Source organism: Sabethes cyaneus, chromosome 2, assembly GCF_943734655.1.
Source record: "Sabethes cyaneus chromosome 2, idSabCyanKW18_F2, whole genome shotgun sequence".
Taxonomy (NCBI): domain Eukaryota; kingdom Metazoa; phylum Arthropoda; class Insecta; order Diptera; family Culicidae; genus Sabethes; species Sabethes cyaneus.
In genome coordinates, this window is record NC_071354.1 from 1,128,141 (window position 1) to 1,145,478 (window position 17,338).

Here is a 17,338-nt window from a genome sequence, read left to right on the forward strand (position 1 = left end):
ATTTCGTATCGCAGCAAAACGAATGAAAAGCGCGTACATTTGCATGGTGATTTTGTGCACTGTTTATTAACTGATAAAAATCGTTCTATTTTGCTCGTTGTTAAATTGAAAAAGTGGTGCGAAAGTTGAGATATATCGATATATTCTACAAGTTTGCTATAAACAGGATGTTCCTTTGTAAAGCCCAGTGGAAAAAGTGAAATTTCCGCCGGAATCATTACAACCCACTTTTGGAAGAAAAACTCGTTTTTCTCAAATTGCTGGCATCGCGTTGGCTTCCAGATTGCCTTGAGAGCAGCTGGTGGTCGAGAATTTTCCTGTTTTTTAAGGTTTTCTACAAGCTGGGTTAATTTTTTTGATCACAAGAGGTTAGGCGAAAGAGATTAAATTAGCTTGAAACAGGACGCAAGCAATAAAAGAGCATTGTCAGCTGGATTTAGCTGACCATGGCCCGCTTCACCGTTTTGTTACGTCGAGTCATTGGCTTGCAAAGGATGAGAATTCGAAAAACTGTTCGGGTTTAGGCGGCCATCAGATCAAAGAATCCCGCTTGTGCATATGTATTGAGGGTTAGAGGTTCCCTGAAGTGATTGCGTGGAAAGAAGTGCTATATTGGCATTGCCATTAAAAATTACAAGCCGTTAAATATTATTGTTAAATACAAACATTTAGAGCGAAAAAGTCATAATGAGTACTTCTGACGGGGACAAATCAGTCACCGGAGGTGGACCTAAAATGCAAGGTGCGGAAGGCTTTGCTGTATCCGGTTCGTCGATTGGTGCTGCCGGAGTTGGAGGATCAGGAACTGGGGCCGTCTCTGCGTCAACGGCTGCCGCGACCACATATCCGATTGACCTAGCATCAGCTTCAAAGGTTTTGGTCCGACCGACCGAAAAAACAAATATGCCAACAACCTATAGGTGAGTTTCTTCGTTTTCTTCTTTGCAAAGAGGAGAATATTGCGATTTATTTGGAGAATGTAGTTGTGCAAGCGAAGTATATACCATAAGTCAATATGCGCCTAAAATTGGACAGTGTTGGCAATAATCTTTTCAGCATGATAAATTTCCATTATCGAATTTGGTTTTCAAAATATATTTTTTGCATAAAATCATTCAGTTTCTGTTTAAAACCTGCCATACACGTGGTAAACGCAAAGAAACTATATACTCGAGTTAATGGTACTCATCGTGATCTGAAAATTGTAGTTTTCTTAGATAAATAGAATTTCCATGCATCACCTATAACAATATGGCAGTTTTTAGTACCTGTCTAATATTTTTTTTCTTGTGATACACTTGTGAGAATGTTGGGCTTGTAGCCCTACGCCTTTCACCTTAAAATTTGTTAGCAGCTTTGCATACAGGTGCAATGTGGTATATACAGGTGTGGCGATGTTAGTGCCAAGAAGAAATTTCATCATGGTGTGGGTGAAATCGTCATACGACCAATCACGATCAAGCGTGACGTCAAACTCCAAAAACAAGCCCCATTGTTCGGCGCGGTTTGTTTTTGTAGTTTGATGTCGTTTTCTGATTTTTCGCTACTAATCCCATCAAACGTCTTCTTCTTCCTCGCCTTTTTTTTTGTTACTAATACTATCAGGGGCCTTTTTCTTTCACACCTCTTTATACCTCATTGCGTGTGACGCTTTCGACACATAACTAGAATAAAACCGAATATTGCATGAATTCTTAAAAATGTAACTATTCTATTGTTTTTAAAAGAGCATCAAAACCAGGTGCCGAAACTAGGCCTAGGCCGAAAAAATAAATGCAGTCGCTAAGGAGAAATGAGTCATCAACGATTCTGTAAATTTCAAAAGCAGTTTTTGTTTGAAACAAGAATTATTCAGTGTGGCAAGAACAGAACCCCTGTTTTGGGTCTACAAACTGCCATAAGTTAGGCTTTATTTCAAACTAAAAAAAGTATGAAAGTCTGTGTCTAAAGACCCAAACAGAATGCTGCGTCAACGCATCCGTCACCGTCCATTTGACAGTAAACCCATGGGAAATTTGTCAGAATAGCACTGACGGACGCGTTGACACAGCATTCTGTTTGACCCTTAAGGGCACGAACGGGTGGTTGACATAGAACTACAAATAAAGATACAGTTCGGCTATGCTTGACATTTTTCTAACGTTCAACTGTTCGTTACCCAACTTTATGATTCACAGCATTGTAGTGAATACCTTGAAATCTGGCTTTAGTTTTCAGAAGGTCGCATAATCAACCCTTTTACATGCATAATGCATGACCTTTTGAAAACTATAGCCAGAAATATCATTTTTATCAATTTGTAAATATTTTTTTAGAATATTATAGATCTACTAAGATTTAAGTCACCAGATCACAGTTGCACATCCTCTAGAGATTGGCGGTTATATCGCATTTTGAAGATTTTTGCGTGATTTGTAGCACCTTTGTATAAACCTGATAAAACTGATTAAATTACCAGGTGATGAGCGACATACGTTAACGTGCTTAAGAAAGCTGCTCAAAATCAAAACATAAAAAATTTGTCTTTGGACGCACAACTTTCGGTTAAACAGAAAATAATAAAGAATTAATTTGGGTTATCTTTTACAAAATTGATTCGCTTTCGAAAATAGTTGAGAGCACCATGCATTGTGATTGACTTGAAGTGTATTTATCTTTATATACAATGTGTCTACCCAGTCCATAATAATAGCCGGTAAAAGTTCTGTAGTATACCTTGCAAGTTTTCTTAGCTCTCTGCTTTTCACCAACTAATGCAAAGCAGCAAATCAAACGTCCGTAACCTATTTTTGGATAACACCATCGCTAATCTTTGAGTGCGACATTCACTCTGAGAATTGCTGCGTCACGTCATACGCACGAAAATTCCGTTTACCGTGTTTTCGTACAAGACTTCAGTTTCGAATAAGTTCAATATCACGAAATGATTGGTGGTGAGGGAGGGGAAGATGCTTTATACCACGAACACATTTTATGTTCCGGACATCACAATCGTCGGGTCAATGTTTAAACACTATATTTAAATATGAACGATCGAAAAAAAAGGGTGGTTTTAATCCTTTTACAAATTAGTTACGTACAGGACATCAATTTGGGCTAAGTTGTAAGTTCAAACAAACAAATAATCTCTAATTCATTGGACGGGGAAGCTGTTACTCTTGTCTAAAAACGAGGTAGTTGAACTCGCAAGTTTATGAACTTGTCGTTACGGGCGTGGAAAACAAAAGCGTACATACATGTGATTCGTTGATTTGTTAATTATTGACAGTGCTTGATATTTATGCTTATTTCAATAGTGAGTTGACAAATTCCACTTAAATTATCTGCATCATTTATGCATAGAAAAATTTCTTATCGAGTGATGCAAATATCTCTAAAACCTATTGAAAAATGGTTGCGTTGTAAGCGTCCAAACTTAACCACTTTTCGTTACATATTCATTTCTCGTATTTCTAAAGTATAGAAAGAAAAACGTACTTCTAAGTTGAAAACGACGCAAACAAGAGGATACACCAGTACAAAAAGTGAAATATTTTTTTTATAAAAAAATAGCGTATTCTGCTAGATATTTATTTGAAACAAGTGATACATCGTAAATTAATATTATTGACGACACTGTAAATACTTTGTCAGTATGTGTATGAGTGATGTACAAGAAAAGTAAAAATGTTACACCGATCAAACCATGCATTTCTGTGGAATGAATTAGCAAACTGCTTTTTATTAGTATTCTTCACTTTTCTGTTGAAGCGACAAGGTGTAAAAAATAGTGAATATGATACGTCAGAATGTATGGTTTTGGTCACGTCCAAGAAGAAAAAGGACAAGAAAAAGAAAGCGCTGTTGTCGCGTGTGTCGTGCTTATCGTTATCGATGTATGTTTTCTGTGTATGCTGCTGAGTATTGCTTTTACCTGTTTTGCTAATAGATTGTGTTTTTCTGTCACAGAATCAATAACTCGGCCGGCAATCAGATGCGTGTTGTCATTCCGAGCAGTGCTACTCCACAGGCTTTCTATCGCCAGGCGATTAATTTGAAGCAAGGTGAGTCTGCAAAGACAGTCAGCTGCTCTTTATATAATACAAATAGTAGAACAAACTGTTATATTTTTTAGTTGTCATTCGATTAGGTTTCAAGAATAAGTTTGTTTTGCTGATAAAAATTTATTCTAGTCGTTGTATTGATAAGATAGAAATGTTGCTTGATCCTGATATGCATTTACATTTTACAGACGGTGGTACCAATCGAACACAAATTACGGCTCTTCCGGCACGAACAGTTACGCAAACATCAATCACAGTGTCGCGAGCTCAAACGCCGAGCACCTATCACGTGCCTGCGCGAGTGCCACAAACAGTTGCCAACATTCAAGGACCACGGGCAACTATTACGACACCGATTCGTATCCCAACACCCCCCATCAGTGCTAACCTTCACACTTACGTGCGTCAACCGGTCCCTTCTCGAACGTCGTCACCGTCGGCTACAATAATATCGCAAGGTACGACCACCTGGATGCCAAATGTGCAGGTTCAAGTTCCGACTCAGCTGATTCGGGCCAACAGCATTACTCAAGCACCACGTGCGAGGGTTGTTGCGCAAACCATCCCTGCAAATCAATCATCGGGAGGAATCAACAATGCCACTATTACGGCAAACGTCGTGGCGCACCAGGCAACAACGCAATCGAATCAGCAAAACGTATCCATCAGTGGAGGTGGGAATCAGTCACAGGCATTTGTGGCCACTTTGGCAACAGCGGTTCTTCCGCCGCAACGCCAAATTACTTCAACACTTGTTTATACGAACAATAGCGCTCAACAACCGTACAATAGTGGAACGAATCCTCAGCGCCTAACACTGGCGACTACCCTTCCACAGCAGCGACCTACTGGTGTTCGTCCCATTCAACGTCTCCCAACGACCAATATTGGAGTGCGCGTGTCCGCCGGCAGTATTAGCATACGTCCACCCAGCGTATCTGTACTTGCTCCAACAACAGTTCTTACTACGATAGCTTCTGGCGGTGCTCAAAATCGAACTGCGACTGTTTCTACGGCGAACATTTCCAATACTATACCGGCTCGAATAATTCAGGTACAGAATCCACAGAGCGGACAAGTTATCAGTAGCGGTAGATTACCAACTAATCTGCTAAACATTCAGCCGTTGATTGTTAATAACCGCATTCCGCATAGTAGCATTCAGCCTAGTTTGACAATCGCGCAAGTTGGAAAACTTACTCCTGTTGCGGCCGCTCAGCTGTCTGGAAATGCTGGAACTGGAACGAGTAGTCAAGAAGCACTGAGTAGTGGAGGTGGGTCAGGTACAACGACACTCCAGACTGCCTCAGGACAACAAATTGTAGTCAGCTCCAGCCAGGTTGGTTCAAACGCGGGTGCAGGCGCCGCAACGATCATAACTGGAAATTTGATCCAATCTAATCAGTCAACTGGCAGCGTGGGACAGACGCAAGGCCAAGGACAAATCACACAAATAGTCAACGTAGCACCTGGTGCGATTGGTGCATCCGGTCAAGGTCCGCAGATAGTGACTGTCAGTCAGGGACAAGTTATAGGTACACCGCAAACTATTTCAGTGTCAAATTCTGCGGGTGGCGGAGGATCTACAACTGTTATTCCAATTCCATCGGGAATAACTGGGGGTAGAAGTGCTAGCATTCCAGTTTCTGTTGCTACTTTGTCAACTGGAGGTGGGCAAAATCTTATTAGCATTGGATCCGGCGGAAGTACTATTACCGGAATTGTTCGGACAACCACAATAGGGGCTGGCAGTGTTTCAGGGACATCCACATCTACTATGCCATCGATTCTGCCGATTGCGAAAGTAACTCCACAACTAAGTAGCTTGAGCACTATAGAAGCCGTCAGCAGTTCTTCGCCGTACTCGGTATCCGGAACGGGTGCATCTCTATACATTCAAACGAGGCCTCAGCAACCGAGTGCGGTTGTCTCAACCGGTTCAAATGCTGGCAAATCTAGTACACTGAATGTTGTTTCCGGGAGCTCATCGGCTTCAATCGGTAGTTCGGCAACAACGTTCTTACCGACATCGACATTTTACTACGAACGAGTAACTGCCTCACCAGCTTCTTCATCACAGCAAACCGTAACTTCTGCTCCCGGATTGTCGCAAAGCATTTCAGCATTAACATCGACTACTATTACTACTACAAGCGCCATTAGCGGTCCAGTTTTCTCGATCTCATCCAGCTCATTGAGCAGTAACGCAAGTTCAGTAGGAGCTGGCAGCAGCATATCGGGAACGATTGTGACTGGTGGCCAGATGAACTCATCCAGTGTTCTCACGACTACCGTTTCTTCGTTGCCACCATATGCACCCACTGCCGGGTCGTTCGCTATTGTGCAAACTGGTAGTGGACGTAGTGGTACTAGCGGGCCTATTCATGGTTTGGTAACATCATCAACCGGTGCGGTATCCAATCAGTCCATATCGGCTCAACCTTCTCAAACTCAGCAGTCGTCCAACTCATCGATTCAAGCGGTCCCGGTTCGCTTCCATCCACAGTTACTGGTAGATGGCGGACAAACGCAACAAATTATTGTGACAGGTGCTTCGGCTAGTGCCGGTGTTAGTGGGCAAAACCAGCAGCATATGCTGATTCCAGTGAATGCCGCTGGTAAACTGGAATCACCTCAATCGAGTATTCTGCGTAAACGGGGTTTAGAAGGTTCTCCAATTAAACCTGGGAAAGATTTGACTCAAACTTTGATCGCAATGGGAAAAGAGCGTGCCAGGGAGATTGAACAGCAAAGGGAAAGAGAACGTGAACGCGAGCTGTCACCACCGTCTCGACCAGCATCGACTGATGGATCAACTACTGTAAGCGCAACTTCCAGTCCCGGTGCAGATCAGCAAGAACAGGAAGAAATCAAAGCATTGGCATTTGCAAACCGAAATGCTAGTAGTGACTTGTCTTTCAAATCGGTTCATGAGGAGATTTTTTCTCACGATGGCCAACAACAGTCAGGCCAATCTCATTTATCTGTTTTGGAGTCTTCTAAGCAACAAGGAAATTGCAATGCTTTTCCACTTCATGCTTCTGTTCAACATCAAAATGCAGTAGTTCCCATTGTTGCTAGTGGTAGTAACGGAAACTATGAGCAGTCACCTCGTAAAAAACCTCGCAAGCAAAATGTTGCCGAAGGTCTTAAGTCGGTGGCCAACAGTTTACAGTTCTTTGCAAACAACGACGTTGAAACTAGCTATCGTATGGACATTTCAGGACCGTCAAATACAGCTTCTGGTGAGAGCAGCTTCAGCCAAGCGATACCACTTCAACAAACCCAATTGCAACAAACGTCCACACTATCGAAAAGTGGTAAAATAAATGTTAAAAACCCTGCTGTTGTTGCGAATAATGCCATCTGTGGTAACAACACTAAACTTGATGCGGCGCAGGACTCGGCTCCGGCTGGCAAAGAAAGTACTTCAACCGGAAAAGATGGTTCCTCGAATCGAAAACCTCGTAACGTTAGTCTGCTAGAGGTATGCAATATTTTCCTTCAGCGTTGCGGATCGGAGAGTGATTTTCTTTTGTGCTTTTATTTCAGTCATACAAACAAAGTTGGAAGGCGGCAAACAATCATTTCCAACGCTACACGGATGTAAAACAGCGAGAAGAACGAAGGCCTACCATAGTCGACATATCTAACCAGTCACATGTGCTGCAGAAGGTCAATGGTTGGAAAATTTATCACCTTAGTGCACAGATTGAGGATTTGGTTAGTAATAGTTTTGTGCTTTCTAGTTACTGATGACTGAAAATGATTCTTTAGGCGTTTGGTAATACTAATACTCGTTTATTCTTTTAGTGTGAGCTAGAATCTCAAGCGTATGACAAGTTGGATCAGATGCTAAAAACCATGGAGGCAACGCCAAAACCTTCTGCCGAAATCGAACGCATAAATGAATTGTTGAAGGTAAGCTTTGATACTCCAATGCTAGTGCTGAAAACATTGAAATATTAATATTTTTTTATTGGTTTTTAGGGCAACATGCAACGCAGTAAAATTATAATCGATGGCATCAATGAAGCACGAACACAAATTATGAAAATTTTTGATCACAAAACGCATGTGTCGGATATTATTCAGCGGTGTGCATCAAAACGAAATTTTAAAAAGCGAGAAAAAACCTGAACGCCGCCATTGTTGAGATAGATTGTAAGTTCATTTTTAACCTAACCTAGAGTCGGTATGTAGGTATAGATCTAAGATATTGTAGTATAATAGCAGCTGCATCAGATGTGGCAATGATGTAAGCAGATTTGTATAAAACTACACACAGTAAAGCGTACTAATTCTTCCGATTGTGTTTCGTTTAGGTGAAAGCGCTTTTGTACAGATAGTAGTAGTCATTTATGATCCGTGCATCAAGTATGAAATTTTAGACGAACGTATAATTTTAATGTTTTACGATTTAATGTTTAACACAACTGTAAGCAATACAGAATTATTCAAATTGAGATATAAAAATGTACACACTTGTCATGATGTGAGAGTAGCAACCATTCGTGGTAATTTTCGATTCTCAATAGTAGCATTACATATTTGTACTAATTCATAAGTGCAATAACTAACTCAAATGCGGCGGGAAACGAAGAAAATCAGCAGTCAACTTTGGTGTTACAAATTGAATCGAAAATTCAACCAGTAGGTTTAGCTTCACTCAGTGCTTTCATGCTGCGTAATTATTTTGTGCTTGAACTAGAAGAAACTAGGAACATATTTTCACGCTGTACCAATTTAGTCGATCGAAATAGTAGAATAATGGTGTCATAAAAAGATGAATTATTAGGGGATAAGAGCGGGTGTGTATAAATTTGTTTTATCATATAAGCGTTTTCCATTGATTTACTTAGAATTTTCGACAGAGATTTATTTTCTTTGCTAATTTAAATGCTTAAATTGTAAGTAAATGACCACTTATTTCTCAATAGAATGATCAAATATATATATTGAAACTGACTACCTTACTATAGATACAAGTACGGCGTGAAACTGTTTCTAATCTTTATATTGACATAACAAATGTTGTGTGTTAAGTAGCGGTTAATATTTCAGTAAAATTCATAATAATATTTATTGCATTTTTATTGAGAGAATATCCTTGATCATTATAAGTCGCAATCTAGAGCTCTACCTTTTCCATAGAACAAACTGAAGAAGTCATGGCCCTAACTTTCTAAAATTAAGTTGTTTAAGAAATTTAAAAAAAGAGATTTCGTCACTGCTAGTTAGTATCCAAATAATGCCCCGAGTATAAATCTATTTCTACTAAAACACCTTCCAAAATTGCATTGCTATGCTTGGCATCAGAAGACCAGTTATAATGCTGCTTATTAAATTGACACTATGGTTGTCAAGAATCCGTGTTCCAGAAATGTGCTGCACGTTTTTTCCAGGTCGTTCTACAATTTTTCCACTTGTATCGAGCCCCGAATATTGTAATGTTGCACCTAGTAAGGAATCGACAATGGATCCCAATAAACCAGCAATTCCGCCAAAGATAATAACAGGCCATTGGTTTGGACTATGCGCCAGGATTTTGACGTCAATGGTGTAACGAATGGTGAGGTAATAGGAAAGACCTATAACTGCACCGCCTAGAAAACTGACTAATAAACCAACAAACGAAATGGCTCCATTTGTGCCACGCGGCACACGTTTCCAGGTGGTGATCAGAAATGGATCTCCTCGTCCGATAACTGTTCCAAGCTCGCTAGCCCAAGTATCTCCATTGCAGCACGCAAACGCACCCATAATCCCTACTCCGAGCCAGCTAGAACGGTAAAGGTTCGTAAAATCGATTGGACGTTCTCCATACCCACAGTCCAAAAGATACAATAAAGCCAGCTGAGTGGGCATTCCGGCATTACAGATGACTTGCGCCCAATTTCGTCTACCTTCACCATCCTTAAAGTCAGCTTCAAATTTTCGTTTTTGATTTGCACGAAATCTGGTGGCACGACTGGATGTGAAGAAAAAAGTCGCCAAGGAAGCGAGAAAGGCGTGCGATGAAATAGATAGAATGATGGCACAAAACAGGCCCAAAGCAGCACCGGATTTATTAACGCCTTTCCGCTTTAAGCCGTACATCATCAGAATTATCGGTATAAGAATCGAAAAAAGCCATCGCGTTGGAGGGATTACGCTTTCTAAAAAGATCATATGGTCATATTACGCGTTTATTTAATTATTGTTTTTGTTACCTACCTTCGTTATCGCTGGCTAGTTTAGAATAGGCTAAATTTCCAATCCACATAAACATGGACAACGGAAGGGAAAGACAACACAGTAGAACCGGTAGAAATTTATAAAGTGTGTTATCGTTCATTTTTTGTTAAAATGTAATAATCTTGGAAGTAAGAATTTAATATTCTATAATTTTCGGTAGGGCTACTCTTAACTTACATACTACTATACAAAAATTTTAAGCCTACAGTACTATTTCCGAACATTTAAGAAAACACAGTAAAAGGTGCACATCGGATCAACTTTCTATTTTTTATTGTTGTGTACAACTACAGACAGTACAGGTATGTAGGTACAGGTACAGCTGCAACTACGGTTGGTTTACCTCGTTTACCTCTGCCTTTACGGACATAACCAATGAGACTTGATTCCAAGGTGAAGAGAAAATATTCCAGTCAACCCAAGGGTTAACCATTCGTGTAATTCCCTTGTAGTTTTATGTGCAAAAACATCTAAAGCCTTGTGACAATAAATCTTTGCGTTTAATTTTTAATAATATCGATTCGAATATTTGAACACCGTAATAGATCGAGACTCGCACCGATTTCGTTGTCAATATTGTTTGATAAAAATCTTTAAAGATATTACCACAGAGAACAGATTAACAGGCTCGAAGAAAGTAATCGATTTTTGAGTGTAACCAAATCAAGGTGACGTCATCTGGCAGATACTTTTAATAGATACCAGATACCATTAATACAGTCGCACATCAGCAATCCTTATCGTTAAGAAGTATGATGGAAAAGATATTCATGAATCATTGAGTTATCCTTCGATGAAACACCCTTTGAGCAAAAAGATAGCAAACTTAAATCTGTTAAAACCAAAAACATTCTATTAAGAAGACTGGCTCCTCTTCCTCGTGTCCATACAAAATTATGAGTAACAAAAGCAACAACGCCCTCCTCCCGACAAAAGTTGAAGCTGTGTTTATATGTATTGGTAAAAAAAAATGTGTGCGAGCATGGCAATACATGGCTTACGTGTTTGTGTACATCCATATTCTAATTTACACACAATAGTATGTATTGGTTCAACTTTAACTCGGCAGATAGCATTGCTGTTACTATCTCTCGACTTTTGACAGAGTTTCCCGTCTTTTTGATGGAGTGTTTTTGCTTAAAATCTTGATGTCGCTAGTGTACATAATCACTCTAGATTTCGCTGCCATCGCTACTATTAGTGTACAGTTTAAATATTTGATGGGTTTGAAACTTGCCCCAGCAAAAAACCAAAACTAGAAAAATTAATAAACGATTTTGCGACAGAATGTGTTATTTGTCCGAAGATTTCCGATATTGGTTCATGACCATATTTTGGTGAAAAAATTGTTATGAAAGATTCTTTTCGAAATTATGAATATTTGTTTTCGAAATGGTAACGATCGCTATCGATTCTTACTGTGAGAAGTTTAAAGAAATGGTTACTCGGGAATCATTGAAGTTTTTTGCTGCTGTCGTTGTAATCAGAGGGTGTCAGAAGCCCCTTGCTGTTGACGTCTGCGTCATGATTGATTTTGAAACACGAATCTGGCAGCACGGGCAGAACAATTCGCGTATAAGATGATGACGTTTTCTCTTTTTCGTTTCAAGTTGTAAACATTAGTCTGGAAAGTGATTCGAAAAATCGAAAATATTAAATTTTTTTTATATTTACTAGGTTTTCCTGGCACCTACGTGTTAAATAATATCAATAATTTTCAAGGTACATATAATATTTCTCTAGCAATTTTGCTCCGCGTCTAATATCTCCTGAATTGTTTTAGATACCGTGCATTCCGGAGATAACTACTCTCCAAAGTGGCGCAGTTTAGCAGTGATAGGATGCGAAGATCCCAGGGCTATGCTTACCAGCCACTAGCTCAGGACCCTGGACCGAGTGGTTTGGGAAACGGCAGTCATGATGCATTGGAAGAGGAAAATGAACGAATGGCAGATGAGCTCCGGGGTAAAATTGGAGCACTGAAATCGCTAACCATCGATATTGGCAATGAAGTACGATACCAAGACAAGCTGTTGAGAGGAATCGATGAGGATATGGACCGAACGGGAGGATTTATGTCAAATACGATTTCGCGAGTGGTTCGCCTTGGGAAAGGAGGGCATCGGAACTATATGTGTTACATGTTCTTGTTTGTGATGTTTGTGTTCTTTGTATTGTTCCTTATACTGAAGTTGAGATAATACTGAAAAGAGACGCGACTGACTTCTGGTTAAATCTAATTCCATTTTGATACTAAGAAACGATTCTATTTATTTAGCAAAAAAAAGGTTGTTTGAGTCTCTTGATTTAATACCTTACTTTCCTAAAAGCGGTTATAAATCATGGTGGGTATACTTATCCTATGTTCTGTAGTATGCCCCATACTGCACAATAGTTTGCGTTATTCCTCAACCAACATCACGGCAAAGTGGTAAATTACCCTAAACAGGCATTGGACAGGTAATGTTTAATTTTTATAAGGTGCTTAGCAAGAATGTCCGTCAATCGTCTGGCAGACATTCCGTATTCGAAACTTGATCTTCTGTTTTAATTCAACAAACTTCACAGCCAGCTGTTAAAGTACAGGAAGGCTGTGATGCTAGTTCTACAATCTTGTTGACTGTAACAGATGTTTTCAATCCAGGTTCAAATATGCGACGGCATGTTTGCAAGATCAGTGCTGTACTTTCACTTAACTTTTACCTTAACTGTAACTATAAGTTAGACTATTCGTTCATTTGATAAATACTTCGATTAAATGTTTACTACCAATGGGGTGTATGCGAATTTATTTATTCTTGTTATTAGAGCAACTTTTGGTAAAATGAATACCCTACGATAATTTCATATTTTATTTCTCTGAACATAATAAAACGTAAAATGCATTGCATATATTGAGAATCTCATTCATATGGTACAACATGTAGCAATGTTTCGAAAAGTATAAAATTTTGAAAATATTTCTCTCTTGTTTTGTTTTTCAATTCGCAGTGTCTTGTTTGTCACTTCGATTCGGGGTCTTCCGACCTTTGTACACGTGTAGTCCAGAACGTGTCATTGTTTTTTTTTGTTCAAAATAAATTCAAAATTTAACATGACACATCCCGAATAGAAATGGTGGGTTGGGCTTGAGTGGTAACTATCGTGCTGGCATTCTTCGGGTCTGTGGTGCCGCGTTTCCTGTCACTACTTTCCATTTGCATGGTAGTCTGTTTCTTGAACGTTGAGATCACTTGGGATACGTTTCAACGTACGATTTCGAGCTGTTTACCGCTCCATCGATGAGAAGCATTTGGATTTTCGAAGAGAGTGCCTACATTTTTTGCTCTCCACTAGTTTCAGAATTTTAGTTATTTTTACTCACGTAGTGCAAAGTTGCAGTTTTTTCGAAATGTTCCCGCAACCAGGCATGTCTAAAAACTGAACCAAACTGTGTGCCGCATTTGAAAACTGCCACGAAGTTTGTTTGAGACGGTACGCTGTTACCGTGCCTGATAAAACAACCCGTACGCTGTGAAAAAGCAACCGCGTGCCTTTTGAGTGTTGTTTTTTTGCAACCCGGGTTTTAACACTTCGGAAACACTCGGGATGGATGGCGTGTATTTCTTCTTCGTAAAAGTTTCTCGGATATATGCTGGACGATCAGCGTGAACTCGCGTCTTTTTGCTTTTTTATTTCTTTCACTCACACGGCCAATTGGAATAAGTATGAAGCGCCTCCATGCGTGTTTTTGCAAGCTTGAAAATACTCGCCTACGGTGGATTCCGATATCGGTTAACACTCGGAAATGTGCTAACCGAGGCCATTGAAAACTTAGGCTGAAATTTTTTTCAACCTAACGCCACCGGTGTAATGCTTCTTACACTTCGTGTTTGTTTGCATGTACGGGATCGGCGTGCAAAACGAAATTAAGTTTGTTGAGTGGTTTTAGGCAATGGTGCCCACCGTGTAAGCTCGGTTCGGTGTTTTACCCATGCCTGCCCGCAACTCAAAAAAAAAACGTTGAATCGATTCGGATAAGTTGTAGGAAATTTAATGTAGTTATAATTATATTTGATTGAAATTATATTGTATTTGATTATATTTGATTGAAATTAATTGCAAATGAAAGCGAAGCCTATCAAACCGTTAACTTCCAAATTTTACGATGATTGAGCTGGTAGTTTGGAAGATACATTAAGGAATGTGAGAAAACGAAGAGTTTGTAAAGATTTTCGTAGTTGAAATTTGAAAATCCATATAACAGAATTATATACCATCATATCATATACTTTAAAATTTAAACAGTACTAATAGGCATGGCACAGCGCAGATCAGTTTTTTTTATTAATTTCTAGACTTTCTAAAAAATTACGTTATATCGAGGTAAATATTGCTTTATATTGAGTTACGTTGTATCAAAGTACTTTTAAAGGAGGTTGCTTTATATCGAGATATTACTGTAATCGTTCGGCCTTTATAGTTAACTAGTTCATTTTACCAAATTACCATTTTATTCCAAAGTAGGACTTGTTTTCAATTGCTTATTTAAAACTATACGTTTATCGACAGATCTGAAGGAAATAATTGAATAGACAAAATGCATTCTATTGTCAACAATTGATATTCGAACTTTTCCACAAAAAACCTAATTTACCGCTAGCAGAAATTACATAATGAAGAGAATGTGTACAGAATCACAGTAAGATTTAAGCACATGTTCATTTTACTACCCCTTCTTTTTGTAACAATTTTTTATGCGTACTTTCTATATACCTATTTATTTAAAGTTTATTTAAATTGTTATATAGTAATACCTGGATATAAAGTAACCTCGACTCAAAGTAACTTCGATATAACGTAACTCGATATAACATAACTTTTACCTCGATGTGACGTAATTTCTTAAAATTATTAAAACAACTGAATTAACCTTTATTGTGACGTGACCTCGCATTGTTACTGTGCGAAAATAATTTCTATTTTCTATATGTTATGAGTTATGATCACGGTTATGATACAATTCCGTTGTTTAGGTTTTCAAATTTCAATTAACAAAATCATTAATGTATCTTTTAAACTGCAAGGCCAATGATCATAAAATTTAAAAGTTACCGGTTTGAAAGGTTCCCCATTCATATGCGATTAATTTCGTTTGAATAGGAATAAATTTCATTTTTGCTTCGATATAACGCGAATATAAAAACAAAGTTGCTTTATATCGAGGTATGTATTACTGTATTACAATGGCACACTTCAAGTAGTTGAAATAGAGGTTCTTACTATTTTTAGTGAACCAATTCAAATAAGTCATAATTGTAAAACAAATGTAAATATTACTTCATGATTATTTAATCAATTTTATCTATTCTATTCTAATGGCTAATTGTTTATCTTTAGATCTTCTTTACCCATGAAGAGTGTCTTTTGACAATCATTAATTAGCAGTAATATGGCAGAGAGAAGAGTTTTGCCCAAAAAAGTGAGATCGACATAGATAATTTTTTGAAGAAATTGATATTACGAAACTGATTGTATCCACGAGTGTAGTTTAGTGAATTCTGTATTTTGAGTCATGAGAAGAAAAAGTACGTATCATTACTCCAGGTACATTTAGATCAGAATTTATCACCAATTCACTTCATACAGCTATCTAACTCGAGGCCGTGCTGTCCGATATGCCGATTAGCTTAGAATGTTATGCTAAATTAATTCTATAAATTGTAGATACCATGTGCTAATCTGTCCCTTGTGCTTAACACGATGAGGGATGCAGCAGAGCAGATTATGAAAAAGCAGGATTCAATTAACTAATTCATGCAATGTGGCGAACACCGTTCAAGTCCTTTTTTGTTCATTTTGAGGACAGAGAGTAAATTTTATTATATGAATTTCGAATCAACGAATAGCAAATTCACTGTTTGTTATATCTTGAATAATGTAATAGTGCAGCTGTTCAAAATAAAATTTAAATTTATGTTCCAACGTAGGTACCAATTACTTCCAGCCGCCTTGATCCGAAATTCTGGAAACCGTCACCAACGACAATAACTCGACAGCATGGAAAATTAAGTTTTAATCACGTGCCGTCCCAAATTTCCGAGCTCTTTTCCTTTGTTTGCCCATCACAGAGAGTTGCCGTACGACACCATCCTTCACACCATTGAAACTGCTTGTTACAACTGGGACGGTGTCCTGTTTTTTATCACTGGACTACCGGACCGGTCGACACGACTGAAGCAAAGCGTTACAACATTCCTTTGCTCCTGCCCTGAACCACCGCTGGCTTTCCTGACATGTACCGTGTTGTCTAATCGGTTCACCTACTGAGTTTTACCAGGCTACACGGTTCAGCGTAGTTGAGTGAGAAATACTGTTTCTGCCTGGGCATTAGAACATGACAACTGATATCCGGCTCCCAATGCTCACGTTTACCATGCGTCCCCATCGGTTGGTGACTGAAAGAAGCTTTTCAAAGTTTGCCTCCTGCTGGAAAGCCCTTGCGTTTGTTGAAATAAATATGGGTACCACATGGAAAAAAACAATAATTCCGAGATGGACCATTCGGTTGCAATAATCAATGACAACGGTGTGTACACAGAGTGTCCTCATCAAGTTTTCGATGCAATGGCGTGATGCGGCAAGTAGGACTACTGTCCTGGTCAGTAGAAGAAAGAAAGGTATTCAGTCCGATACAAAATGCAGTTGTGGTTTTTGTTGCATTGGTTAGCGGACAAAGAAGGAAGTATCTTTTCGTTTCATTTTGCTGTTTGCTACCAAAGACGGGATTAGAATACTAATTACTGAAAAGAATTGGGTCATGAGCATACAAAGAGTTACTCCGATATTGATAGATATGAAATGAGCTGTGTTATTTGAAGTAAAGAATTTAATCGATTTAAAGAGTTTTGAAAGTATCGAACATTCATCATTTTTTGTTTGACATTTTACACATTTTTTTTATTTTTATTTTTAATGTTTTTAATGTTTAACATTAAAAATGAAACCATTCACCAACATTTTACGCATTTATAGAAATAATAAATTTCTAAATTATCCGAGTGAAAGCGAAAGAGTAC

At 38.7% G+C, this 17,338-nt stretch overlaps 3 protein-coding genes across 3 annotated transcripts in view; 2 read left to right on the plus strand and 1 right to left on the minus strand.

The window, feature by feature from the left end:
• On the plus strand, window positions 1-9,113 carry LOC128733604 (serine-rich adhesin for platelets). The gene is made up of 6 exons (XM_053827322.1): window positions 1-920; window positions 3,949-4,043; window positions 4,232-7,530; window positions 7,596-7,766; window positions 7,857-7,964; window positions 8,034-9,113. Exons 1-6 carry the CDS (start codon window positions 688-690, stop codon window positions 8,181-8,183), a joined length of 4,056 nt encoding a protein of 1,351 aa, XP_053683297.1. The 5' UTR covers window positions 1-687; the 3' UTR covers window positions 8,184-9,113.
• The window catches only part of LOC128733607 (transmembrane protein 19), a 20,095-nt gene continuing 11,687 nt past the window's right edge, over window positions 8,931-17,338 (minus strand). Inside the window, 2 exon segments of the mRNA XM_053827324.1 lie at window positions 8,931-10,201; window positions 10,260-10,401. Of these exon segments, the coding sequence (XP_053683299.1) occupies window positions 9,321-10,201; window positions 10,260-10,401 (1,023 nt within the window). The 3' untranslated portion in view covers window positions 8,931-9,320.
• Window positions 11,887-12,573, plus strand: LOC128733605 (BET1 homolog). Its single transcript, XM_053827323.1, has 2 exons — window positions 11,887-12,002; window positions 12,064-12,573. Exon 2 carries the CDS (start codon window positions 12,122-12,124, stop codon window positions 12,479-12,481), a length of 360 nt encoding a protein of 119 aa, XP_053683298.1. The 5' UTR covers window positions 11,887-12,002; window positions 12,064-12,121; the 3' UTR covers window positions 12,482-12,573.